General features: G+C 40.7%; 1 protein-coding gene across 1 annotated transcript in view; it reads left to right on the top strand.

The window, feature by feature from the left end:
* Positions 1-13,736, top strand: part of LOC117307395 (constitutive coactivator of PPAR-gamma-like protein 1) — a 35,794-nt gene that overhangs the window by 8,382 nt on the left and 13,676 nt on the right. The window contains exons 2-9 of the mRNA XM_033792136.1: positions 8,717-9,001; positions 9,516-9,598; positions 10,191-10,413; positions 10,839-10,921; positions 11,778-11,843; positions 12,406-12,533; positions 13,210-13,240; positions 13,454-13,690. Coding sequence (XP_033648027.1) covers positions 8,717-9,001; positions 9,516-9,598; positions 10,191-10,413; positions 10,839-10,921; positions 11,778-11,843; positions 12,406-12,533; positions 13,210-13,240; positions 13,454-13,690 — 1,136 coding nt within the window. The remainder of the gene's footprint in view (positions 1-8,716; positions 9,002-9,515; positions 9,599-10,190; positions 10,414-10,838; positions 10,922-11,777; positions 11,844-12,405; positions 12,534-13,209; positions 13,241-13,453; positions 13,691-13,736) is intronic.

The following is a 13,736-nucleotide window of genomic DNA, read 5'->3' as shown; positions in this document are numbered from 1 at the left end:
CGCAAATGGAACAGGTAACTGGCGCTGAGGTAGGGCCTTTTAGTTTCCTTTATCTTCCAGTACGCGCTAATCCACCAATCAGATGCTCGAACTGGAGGGTGGTATAAAAACCTATAACTTCCAGTTTTTTTATTGCACACTGCGTATTGTGAGTGTCAATGCGTCACGCTCCGTATACGGACTGTGCAAAAATTACATTCTAAACTTGTTGCCTGTGCATGCTGTTTGTCTGGAAATATTGTTCTAAAATTTAAAGGCAGTGGACACTATTGGTAATTGTCAAAGCTAGACTAGCCTTCACAGTTGGTGTATCTCAACATATGCATAAAATAACAAACCTGTGAAAATTTGAGCTCAATCGGTCATCGAACTTGCGAGATAATAATAAGAAAAACACACCCTTGTCACACGAAGTTGTGTGCATTTTAGATGGTTGATTTTGAGGCCTCAAGTTCTAAATCTGAGGTCTCGAAATCAAATTCGTGGAAAAATTACTTCTTTCTCGAAAACTATGGCACTTCAGAGAGAGCCGTTTCTCACAATGTTTTATACCATCAACCTCTCCCCTCATCATTACTCATCACTAAGAAAGGTTTTATGTTAATAATTATTTTGAATAATTACCAATAGTGTCCATTGCCTTTAAACTAAATTTGTTATTAACACGGGCGCTCGTGGAATACGAACAAATTTAGCGCGTCTGCGTCCCATATCATATGGTTAGAAAGATGTTTAAAAAGTAGAATACAGTGATCCACACACATTTGCCATTGAAATTGCGTGGTTTTCCTTTTAATTTGCAAACTAACACGGTCCGCCAATGGCCGACCGTGCTTGTCAACAAGGTAAAAGGAAAACCACGCAATTTCGAGTGATACTTGTGTGGATCATTATATTCTACTTTTAAAATAGCTTTCTATTCATGCATTCTATAACAAACGGTTTCATATGCTTTTCAAAGACCAACTCGACCGTTCTTTAGTGGCCGTTTAAAACAGCCCTGCAAGGTTTTAAATGGCCATTTCAGAACGAGGCACTACTCTTTTATTCCCATTCATAAATGCGTTTTTGGTTAAAAGGCGTTCGATAAAGTAAGAAACTGTGTAAAACTTATCCGTTTCCAAAGTGCTTGAGTTCTGTCTGTGTGTTGCACTGGTATGACTAATGAGACACCTAGTTCGACAGTTTCCGTGCGCAAATAGTCTTGGTGCAAGACGTTCTCGTTTTCCTTTCACACACAGCGCGGCCAACTCACCGAGAGCACCCGCATTGCCAGCAACAAGAAACGTCTTGCACTAAGACCAACGAGTCCAGCTGGTCATTATCAACCGTTTAAACTCCCCCACGTGACGCGCTCTCCACCAATAGGAGTAGAGAAACTGTCCCAGTATTTATGAATAGAAATTTACTCTGTGTGACTTCTTCGATAGTTCCTACATACACCAAATGGTTCACTCTCAACAGTGGAAGAGCTTTCTGTAGTTTTGAGGAATTTTTGTCAGTTTTAAGTGTTTCAAGTCTCACTAAATCCTTGACCCTGTGCAGGAGAATTTTCCTCACATAAATTTTATCAAGCTTGAAAACCCCAAAATTGTTTGGTTTTATTTAAAGTTTGAACTTTTAGCACTGTCACGATTGATCAACATTTTTACTTTGCACATAATTTTATAATCTAATTTTCTTGTTTTCTGCACTTGCTTCTCATTTTTATAATTTTAATACATTTCGTCTCTTTTTAGTTTAATTTTGCTTTGTACAGCGCGGTGACTGCTCTATATTCCGACATCCCTATGTTCCTCAACACCCCTATGTTCCGACAACTCAACCTATAATCCGACACCCCTATGTTCCGACATCCCTACATTCGGACACCCCTATGTTCCGACACCCCTATATTCCGACAACCAAGAAACCCCTATGTTCCGACAACCTGCACCAACATTTTGTGTTAGCAATTTTTCAAGAAAAACGGTGCGAGTATAATTTATATGAAAAGTGTTATTCTGCAACTTTGGTTTAGTAAGAAGGACTGAGTAAATGGGGGGGGGGTAGGACTTGATTATTTGTTATTATTAATATATTATTACTTTTATTATCATTTGGGGGGGGGGGGGCAAAAGAAAGAAATTACACATCGGCGCAATAAACGCAGGGGAGAGTTGTAATTTTTATAAATTGAAGGCTCGTGTCACGGACACGCATCTTTAAAAAAAACAAATTGTACAGTACCGAGCATTTTTTGTGAGCTTACTCGGGGAGCCATAACTCATGTTTATAACCACAAAACAAAAGCACCAAATTCATGTGAGATTCAATTATATTAAATTGATTCAATCACTTTAAAACAAAAAAATTGAAAACATTCAACTTATGAATGTTCAAACTTATTACCGGCCGAAATTCGCCGGGAAACATGTAATACAAGTTGTGTTTCTGTTATTGGTCAACAGAGTAATAATGTGCGTGTCGGAACATAGGGATGTCGGAATATAGGCTGAGTTGTCGGAATATAGGGGTGTCGGAAAACATAGGGATGTCGGAATATAGGCTGAGTTGTCGGAATATAGGGGTGTCGGAACATAGGGATGTCGGAATATAGGCTGAGTTGTCGGAATATAGGGGTGTCGGAACATAGGGATGTCGGAATATAGGCTGAGTTGTCGGAATATAGGGGTGTCGGAACATAGGGATGTCGGAATATAGGCTGAGTTGTCGGAACATAGGGGTGTCGGAACATAGGGATGTCGGAACATAGGGATGTCGGAATATAGGCTGAGTTGTCGGAATATAGGGGTGTCGGAACATAGGGATGTCGGAATATAGGCTGAGTTGTCGGAATATAGGGGTGTCGGAACATAGGGATGTCGGAATATAGGCTGAGTTGTCGGAACATAGGGGTGTCGGAACATAGGGGTGTCGGAATATAGGTGTGTAACCGTACAGCGCACTGATATGCTTTGTTTGCTATAGAAGAACTTGTACTTATTATAATTGTTATTATTTCTAAATTCTGCACAAAACCAGGACCCAATGCAGGCTGGAATGTGTTACTTTTGTCCATATTTTTAGAGTTTTTTTTATTGATTTCCCTGCGACTTCAGATTGTCCTTTAAAAAAAACAAAAAAAAGCAAAATCACTATCAAGGTCAAAAATGAGACCCCTGTCTTTACCAAACCTACAGGATGTCTTTTTGAAACTTTTCAGAAAATCTGTAAACACCTGAAATATAACGTCCTGTATATTCAGGCAGTTTCTTTTCTATACCAAGATAAGATTATAATTCCAATATAAATAATTTGTATTTTGTTTTAATGAAATCACACCAAACCCTGGCCATGCAGCTCACTAATAACACCAGTGCCTTGTCATTCATACTTTTAAAAAGTGTAAGAGTGATGGTTAACGTGTTGCCCTTGATATACCCAGCTCCAGTCAGTCCAGTGTTTATATTTAAACTCACAAAGGAAATCCGAAAGGCACACGATACCACAAGCCTCAGCCTCGTCTCTCAGAAACCAACTCCCATTCTACACTCGCTCCTCAACCTCTCTCAGTCCTGTCTCCCTCAATAGCAAATTAGACCCAGCAAGAATTACTCATACCGCACCGTGTACGTTTTTTTTTATTGACCTTGGCACTCTGCCAAGTAACCCCTCAGCTTCCACGCGCGCTCTTCTGGACGCTATGCATTGTCCTTTGTGTGGTGGCCTACATGTATACTGTGTATAAATTGTGTGTGTATTGACAGCATGAGGCTAGGTTTACCAACACACACATGTATGTAGTCAGGGACTGTTGTTGCCTAACGATTATTATTATTATAAGATTTGAAGCCCGGTCTTATTTAAATAACAATGGGGTCCCCTTGGTGGGGCCAGGTGCTAGACCAAATGACAGCTGCAGTCTTGAATGCAGAGAGTGAAAAGACACAAAGAAGTCAAGAAAAAAGAGAGGCCTTAGATGTGTATTGGTGCTGTACACTTCTGATGGGTCTTTGTGCACCATATATTGATGCATGTTAGTCCATTGTGATGTAAAAGTTAACGGAGGCAGGGTTTGAATTTCAAACCCCAAAAGAACCGCTCAGCGACAAGTCATTATTTGAAAACAAAATTTTCCCCAATATAATACAGACCAATCTTTGTTATGATAGCAGTCAACTATACTTGGTTAATACCACTTTCTCACTGGCTACTTATAATTAACTTGTCAAATCCCATGTCAACCACAATCCCCCTTCTACCACAATCCCCCTTCTACCACATACCCCTTCTACCACCCCAGATCTTTTGAGCTTAACCCCCCCCCCCCCCCCATGAATTGAGGAATGGAGTTGCCTCTATCCTGATCATTTGCATTTAAATGTCCCTTATTGATTACATAATATGTAGGTCATGCAGTGTGGTAGCTTTGAAGGCTGTGTGTGTGGGTTGGGGTGGGGGGGGGGGGGGGGGTAGGCATCCATCATAAAGGGATTACAGAACCAATCAATATTTCTCAAGGAACCCCAAATAGGTTGGGTCATGGAGCAATGGGGTGAGCTACAATAACATACCTACAACAAGGATTGTGGATTCAGATGAGGAGACAACCAATACCAAACAACAAGACAAAAAAAACCTGTGGAAGAGTTAGGCGCCAAAATATGCAAAAACCCATCGTTTAATTTGTGTAGGTCATGCGTACTTTAATATTAAAATAATTTTGTTCACAAGTCATTCAGTTTGGTTTTTCTGGTTTAGACCTTCTTATTAGAGACCAAAGTGAACATTACGCTATGCGATCTTTTAAAGTTGTACCTATTTTGTCATATTTTTATTTTATTTTGTTCCCTTTAAAAGGTCACCAAGTTTCTGATTACAGGACTAGTACATACTTTAAGCCCAAAGAATTTGGGTCATACTGTTTCTGTGTGTGATGTTGCTTGTTATGGAGTACGTAGCCATAATAAATGCTACCAGTCTATTCCAGATGAAAGGCAATCCCACCCAGGGCCTGAGGGCACATTCAAGATTCCATTTAGGCCAGTTCTTGTTAAAACATCAAAAAGTGAGTTATAATTTTAGTATTGATTGAGGTTGGTACCACATGAATCTTTTTGTTAAGGCTGACAAATCAAGTGGTGAAGTTCATTTTCTAGATAAACAAACAGTAAGCACCTTACTTATAGGGACACATTGCCTTGGATCGGGCGAGTTGGTCTATGAAAAGCATTTAGAACTGTTTGTTATGAAATGCAATTATGGTTATACAGGTACATGTAGATTATTAAAAAGTAGAATACAATTAACCACTTAAACATGCCGCAAAGTTGCACGGTTTTCCTTTTACTGTACATTGTGAACTAACACTGCACGCCAATTTGTGGAGTCAAATTTTTTACTCCACAAAATGGCCTACCAAGTTAGTTTGCAAGATGAAGGAAACCCTGCTATTTCGAGGTGTATTTGTATGGATCCTTGTATTCTAATTTTAAAGGCACTGGACACTATTGGTAATTACCCAAAATAATTGTTAGCATAAAACCTTACTTGATTTTGAGTAATGGAGAGCTGTTGATACAGTTTAAAACATTGTGAGAAACGGCTCCCTCTGAAGTAACGTAGTTTCTGAGAAAGAAGTATTTTCTCACTAAAACATTTGAATTTGATTTTGAAAGCACACAATTTGTGCAACAAGGGCGTGTTTTCTTCCGTTGTTCTTTCGCAACTTTCGACGACCAATTGAGCTCAAATTTTCATAGGTTTGTTATTTTATGCATACTGTACATGTACTGTACTACATGTCAGTCTGTTGAGATATACCAAGTGAGAAGACTGGTCTTTAACAATTACCAACAGCGTCTAGTGTCTTTTTAAACATCTTTCTAAAAACAAGCATTTTATAACGTACACTTTTCATACATGCAGACCAACTCGCCAGATTTTAAGATAGGTTCACAGGTTCCAGTGTAACTATCATTAAACAAATTATAAAACTGGATGCCTTACTACGCTGGCTGTTACAGTGAAGATCAAACACCAACGTGAGAGAATCAACCAGTTCTCAGAAATAGTGATCGGAAACACCAACAATGATCTATTACATTATAAATATCCTATTTGTTGACCAATACTTTGGACGAAACAATTGTATTACAGGCCTGGAATTTCATCTTTGAAAGGGCAAGGCCATTTTTAATTTTGCAAATGGCACTTCCATTGAAAAATCTTAAAGGCTCTGGGGAACTTTTTATGGGGCACCAAGGCCAAGACCAGGGACAACGGATTTGGTATGTAGGCCGTGGCCTACAGGTAATTCCAGGCCTGACATTTGTTGGGGTCATTTGAAAGCTTTTGGCAGGAAGTGCCTTGTTTTTGGCCCAGGTTTCCGTAAATTTAAACTCTAGTTTCTGAGGAAACAAATTCATGGGATTGTTTCAATACTGTTCAACACCACAAAGATTTTACCTGGTTACGAGAATATTAGTCCCGGATATCCTCATTTGACTAGCAAGAAATACTTGAAAAACATACTTGTCTTTCTCAAAAAAAACTAAATCTGGTAACTAGTGGTATTATACATGTTACCACTATGTGAAAATGATTGGAATTTGCACTAAAATTTGAGTTTCCACAGAAGGGGAAATAATTTTTGTTTTCATTGAAACAAAAACCCCAAAAGACCTTTAGATCTAAGCAGGCAACTTCTTTGTCATGAAATTATCCCGAAGCGCTCTTTCTCATTTGGCCAAGAAAAGAAAAAAAAATTAGGGCAGTGGTGGGAGGGGGGGGGGAGATGGTTAATAGTAGATCCACATAAAAAAAACATAATACTGAGTTTGTGTATACACATTCAAACCAGGACAATAGGCGTGTCAAAGGGACAATAGGGTATCCCATTGGTTGAAGGTTTGCAGTGCAAAAACCCAATGGGGGCTGTTGCCAAAAAGTTTACTGGACAAACAAAAGGGGCGATAAGGGGTCCCGATTGCAGGTGTGTCCGCACACTGTACATCATAGTGTCATGTGTGAGCTTTAGTAGGTATACACATCCAAACCGGGACCTATAACAAAAGAGGACAGAGAGGCCCCGGTTTCGGGAACGGTCCTCAGTGGGAAAATGTGTACAAAACCAATGAGAGCTGTTGCAAAAAAGTTAGGGTATAAACAAAAGAGGGACAATAGGAGGTCCACGGTTGCAGGTGTTACAAGCTTTTGTGTGTTGACTTTCTAACCTAAAAGTTATCGCCTTCATGCACAAAACCATACAGCATTGCTTAAAAAAAACCTTTAAAAAAACAATGGGAGAACAAAGAGACATCTATGATGATATCCTGGCCCCAATGTCAAAAAGCTGTGTTGAAGCAGAAAATACTGCTTTAACAGATTTCTCTGCTTAGCAAAAATTGAGCCGGGCACCAGCCATAACAATGCAAACTTAAAGTAATGTTTCTGCTAAGCAATACTAATCTGTGCTTAGCCAGTGTCTGTGCTTACAGGCTTTATTAAATTGTGCCCTGGTCAATAAACATGAACATGTGTTTTTGCTTGTGTGGACAGTGGAGTCCCGTGTTGGTGATCGGGGTGGGGGTAGTATATCTTCAGAATGAAGTGTCTTCAGATGATAATTGGTAGGCCTACAATGACTTGAACATTGAAAAGAAGTGTCCTGCAGGTCCCGAAGGGCTCATTACTTCCACTATTTGATTCTTTGAATGTGAAGTTGCAGAGTTCCTGCTTAACTCATTAAAGAACATGATCCCAGCCACCACATAATGTTCTCCCATCTACATGTATGGTGCCCCTCTTTGTCGTTACCATTCCTTATATGGACCGCAAGAAGGCTCTTTGTTGCCGACAAGAATGGTCCTATTGTGGTGGTAAACTGAAGTCGAGCAATCGTTTTATTGTTAGCCTATGCCCAGGTACATGTACATTGTATTACTTGGCTTTTCTCGGTCTTTTGTCACTCTGTGTTATAGAATAAGGGATGCTAGGGTTCTCTTCCTTTGTATAATAGAGAACAAATTTAATTGAATTACATCATGTAGGTCAATTGAATATGTGCAGTGTACAAATGACATTCATTTAAAAATGAGATATCTTTTTGTTGTATTTAGCTTAAAGGAACACGTTGCCTTGGATCGGTCGAGTTGGTCTTTGCAAAGCATTTGTTACATATACATATATCATTTATGGGACTCATTTTTTTGACTCGCTTAAATGGCCGACCGTGTTAGTTCGCAAAGTAAAAGGAAAACCACGCAATTTCGAGGCAAATGTGTGTGGATCATTGTATTCTAATTTTAAAACATCTTTCCAACTATGCACTTTGTAACAAATGGTTATTAAACGCTTTTTATTGACCAACTTGTCCGATCCAAGGCAACGTGTTCCTTTAATAGAAGAGTTGTAAATTCGAAATATTATTTTAAGAAATGATCATCGGTCTATCGTTTATAATATTGGCACACTTAGGACACAGTTTCCAATTAAGTAATGTTACCCAGCATGTTGGTTCAAGGTAGTATTAGATGGCCTCTACAGTCAATAATTGGACGATAATGAGGAACAGAACGCCTGGAATCAAGACTAATCTTTTGTTCAAATGTGATACCTACTTTTGATGTATTATAATGACTCAATATTCTGCATTCTTCTCACTAGTCTGCATTCCACTCACTACTCAGGTGACCTTTACTGTGTCTTTTTTGTCTGTAAACAAAATCTCCAGATACATGCATCCGCCTGGCGATGCGACAATGCGGCATAACGACCCTCAGCAGTTCCAGAGACCACCCACGCGAACTCATCACCTACCTGCGCCAGTACGGTTGCCATGGCGTCCTGGCGCAGACGCCGGAGTTTGCCATCTTTGACCCGCCCCTGATGTTTTCCTCCCACCTGATGAAACTGACCAAGAAAGGAGAGCTCCTGTCGGTTCAGTACAACCTTAATGAGGTCGCCAAGTTGCTCAATCTGCATCCTGAGAGATTTGTCATTTTGGCTGCTCTCCTAGGTAAGAAAGTCCCTCCAGAGGGGGAGAGAAAGACAATTATCTTTCGGTCTTGTTCCCCGTGTGCCGTTATTGTGAATTCTTCACAAAAAAACTCACAAAATGGAGCCAGATTATTTTTCATTTCGAACACTCATTGATCATTAGGGAATGTTCTCCCTGTTGTCCCTGTTGTCCCTGGTCCTGGCCTATGTGCCCCTTTCCTCTTCCCATACGACTTTAAGATTTTCAAATTGAAGATCCCTTTACCAAATGAAAATGGCCTTGCCCTCTCCCGGCCAGGGAAACCTGTTTATGATAAATTAAGGTAGCCCAAATAAGTCGGACAAGAGCATCATACATAGAGCTACTACTGTCCTTACTTTTCATTTTGCGTAAAGGAAAGAATAATTTTACCTGGGACATTCAAGTGTCTCACTCGCCTATCCCTGATCTGTGGTTGAAGTCATTCACCTATTACTGAACTACATTGTACATGTAACTATATTCTTCATCCTCATTGGGTTTTTTTCTTCAGGTAACCATATACTGACGGAGGAGGACCTAGCCCTGTTTCACTGGTCTCTGCTCGGTCCGGACCATCCACTCAACGGCCTCAGAGTAAGTGTTCTGGTCCCTGAACTGCTGACTTGCATACTAGTGGAAATTAGCACTCAAGTTCATGGCTCTACTTAGCGCAAAAATCTGTGCCTACAATCGCCAACTATGATATTCGTCCTATTTTAGTCTGGTATTTAGTTCTTTATTTGCTCTTTGGAAAATTCTGAAATTTTTAGATTGATGTACATTTTCACTCAATAGAATATTCCTACCATTTTCTAACAAGTGAAGGGAACAAATATGATTCCTCCAACATGTTTGTGCGCATGATCAGAACTGCGTAAACAATTAAGTTTTACACTGTACCTGGTCAGTCTGCTGCCAACTAGTGTTCCAAAGTGTCCATTTGGAATATAAATCTCATGAAACCGCTTAGGAAAAAAACTTTTTTTTCATATTTTTTTTTATGGGAGATGGGATATGTATGATTAAATCTACAAAATGTAGAACAATGTTTGCATAGCTGTTGTTTGCTACTGAAGCATATCTTTGCTCCATTCTTAAGGGTTGATGTCAGTTTGACCTTTGAGTTCTCAATAAATTCAAAGATTGCTTTTTCATAAGATTGTTGTTGTTTCTCCTCCTTCCGTAGCTGAGGGCACAGCAGTTGATCCTGCCTCCCCTGGACGTGATCATCAACACCGTCAGCGAGTACGTCCGCAACCTCCCTGATACCCGCAACCTTGACGCCGTCGCAAAAGACGTCTTCAAGAGCTCCACCTCGCGCACCGAGGAGAAGATCAGACGCTTCAAGGCGTGTGTGGAGTACTACTGGTATGGGACCAGGGAAGCCTGGGCCAAGTCTAGGGGCAAAGGTCAGTGTTGAATATTCATTAACTAGGAGTCAGAAGCCATGTTCCCATTGGATTTTTGTTTTAAGTACCCCGACTTTTCTCTAGAATGACAGAAGTAAATCCAATGGGGATGCATGGTAAACTAACATCCCTGTCAACTTACCGAGACCGAGATGTAAAGCTAACAGGCCGAAAGAAGTCACGGAAGACTTCAACAGCCACAGTAACTTAACAGGGCTGTAAAACGCTATGCAAACTCTATCCAAGTGGGAACACACGGTAGAACTACACCAAAGCCAGTCACGGTAACTTTCAGCACGGTCGCGGAATACAAAGTCCAATAGAAATACTGTATATGTGTATTTATTACAGAGAAAGATTTTAAGTTTTAAACTTAAATGGTAATCTTAATTTAACAGTTTTTTTTTTCGTTTTTTTTGGTCCAGTTCCCAAGTTCAGTCACTACTCGTCACAAAGTCAACACAACAATGTGTCCCACAAGAACCAGACTAACACACAAACTACACAGGTGAGTGCTGCGGCCTTTCCAACCAGCGTGTCCATCAACTGTCCATATGCAGAGATGTCTTCTTCCAGTTGCATTTCTGGACACCAGTGTTGTAGCCAAGGTGGGCGGTGCTGCTGCTGTGCAGGCCTGCCCAGCCGTCGATTTCACCAAACTCTTCCGACTTAGGATTAATCTTAGGAATTAGGACGAGTTAAGTTCCGTATCCATAGACGTTAGGATGCATTGAACCCATCCTAAGTTAGGATGAGTTACTCGTCAACTATATATTGCATGGCCCCATGAAATAAACAGTTTGGACACCTGGCATCGTGCCTGAAGCATGCCTTAGTAGCAATTATGGCCCCATAATTCAACATGAACAATTGTAATAATAATAAGCATTTATAAAGCGCCATCTATCTAGAAAACTAATTTGAGGCGCTGAAGATGAAAAGGAATTTAAAAGAAATAATTCCCACTAACCCGTGCAATACACTTTTTTGTTGGTCTTCTTACCCTTGGTGGACCTAAAACAAAATTTGATTTATTGCCCACTACTAAAATTGGTCTAGTTACAATCCTGGTGGACGCTGACTGTTAACCAATTCAATTGCAGGGAGACATCTCTCTATACTTTCCCTGTGAGACCCACCCATAAATATAAGATGTCCGGGCCTACATAAGAAAATCATCAGCGCTTACAAGAGCAGAGAATTATGTGTTTACCTTAAGTGCTTTGCATGGGTTATCATCATTTCCTTTGGTTCATTTTATCTGCTATACAAATTTGTTGTTCACTTAGTATTATGTGTCTATATTCCATAATTCCATCAATCACAACTTGTCTTTTATCTCTCATCCCCCACCCCTTCTAAAGGATTCCTCCACTCCACAGATTGTTGTTCAGGCACCCGAGCAACAGGCTCAGTCTGACTTAGAAAAGGTAAGATTAAATCAGCCTCTTTAGAATATGTTGTTTTCCACTGCGGACCTTGAACCACACTCTTGAAGGAACACAACATTTTTACTCTGCTAACTGGCTGAGGGGGTATTTTGAGGCCAAAACAATGAGCTGGTGTTGGACACTGCAAAAGGCACTACATGTACAGCAAAACCACAGGCAAGCTGGCTTAGCTGGAGGGAAGCTGAAGGGGAAAGGAATGTATGGGGGGGGGGGGTTCACAATGTATGTTGTCATAAAAAAACTTGCTATTGTTCAAGGTTATAAAAAAATCAACTTGGAAAAAAAAAAATTAATATGACTACTTATCCTTAATTATTTTCAACCCCTTTGTTTTTTGAACTAGTGTTTTTCTTGCCATTGGTGGTGCCCTGCCATGTAAACCTCCCAAGTGGTAACATCTTCGTGTTTCCCGGTTCTAAAATTACGGAGAACCCAAGTCGCGGAGGAATTTTTTTTAGGATTGTCACACCCGTCAGATATTATTACTGAATCTCCAAAGTGAGTCATTGTAACTCGATGTTTGTTTGTTTGTTCTTTTCAGGAGTTGACCGATGACATCCATTCCCAGATGGAGGAAGATCTTGAGAAGAGGATGGCGGACATGACCTTAGAGACGATCGAGGACAGTCTGAGCGAAGGGGAGACCCAAGAGGAGAAACCCCAGCAAAGGTACCCCCAGCCGTCTGGGCTTTGTCATTGTCTTGAAAGTTGGGGGGCAGCAAAGTCGTTAGGCGTGGGCGGCTAGTGAAATTAACTACTTGACTAGTGGCACCTCAAACAGTCGCCACTTCAATACCAGTCGGTTTTAAATTCCCAAGATGCATTGCGGCATACTGTTTGCCGCAAGCGCAATCTAGTAGTATTCACGCTGACAGGATGGAAGGATTGTGTTGCTGATGTCTGATTGTGTTTGGAAAGTAAATATGTTGTCGTGAATACTCGTCAGCGACTCTATTGGTTCCCAATAGTGTAGTCATGACTATGTTTGTAGTAGTCATGGTTTCACAATTAACTGAGTAGTTGAAAAACAGTAGTCGCGGCTCTACTAAGCAATCAGTATTTGCGACTTTGGCACTAGTCGCACTAGTTGCTCAGGCTCATTTGGCAATGCCATTGCCTCCATTGCCCCACCTTTAGGACCCCAATTAGAATCACACCGGGGGCACTATGTGGAATGGGTTTTTAGTCCCTATCTGACTGTGTGTGTTTTCCCTAGATCATTTGTCAGTGTTTTCCTCCCACATCTAAAAAAAAAAAACCAATATATATAGAGGAAATTATTCAACCAGTGACCTTTTTTTTATATAAAGTGAATCTGAATTTTTATTTGTTTTCCCCCTTGCAGCAGGGCTCAGTCATCAAGCAAAACTTCCCAGGTATGTGAATCTTTTGTGTTGGTTATGTTTGTAAGACAATAAATTGTGTGGAATTTACTGTAGCATGAGGCAGACTAAGTCAATATAAGAGTGACATGGTAGAATTATGAACAAAGTAGCAGTAGTTTAAGAAGTTAGCAGAACTTCTCATCAAAATAGACCCATAGAAACTTCTTGCCAAATCCAAATCAGTGGAATGATTTTCTTTGCCAGGAGACGCCACTGCCTCCCTCCAGCAGCAAGCACCCACCAGACGGCCAGTCAGAAACCTCCTCCACGACGCATACATCTCGTTCCTCCATCCCGTCCCTCATGGAGCAGCCTGTGCCCCCTTGCCTGCTGGTGGAGGCTCCGCCCCTTCCGTTTGTCGCCCCCGAGGTGTTGAGGATAGCCAAGCACCGTCATGAGACGGCGAGCATGATGCCACAAGTGTGCCAAATTCTCAGATGGGTAAGACACTCGCCTTCGTCTTGTCCCTTGCGTACCATATAAATCA

The sequence above is a fragment of the Asterias rubens genome, chromosome 2 (genome assembly GCF_902459465.1).
Source record: "Asterias rubens chromosome 2, eAstRub1.3, whole genome shotgun sequence".
Classification (NCBI taxonomy): Eukaryota; Metazoa; Echinodermata; class Asteroidea; order Forcipulatida; family Asteriidae; genus Asterias; species Asterias rubens.
This window is presented reverse-complemented; position numbering and strand designations above follow the sequence as displayed.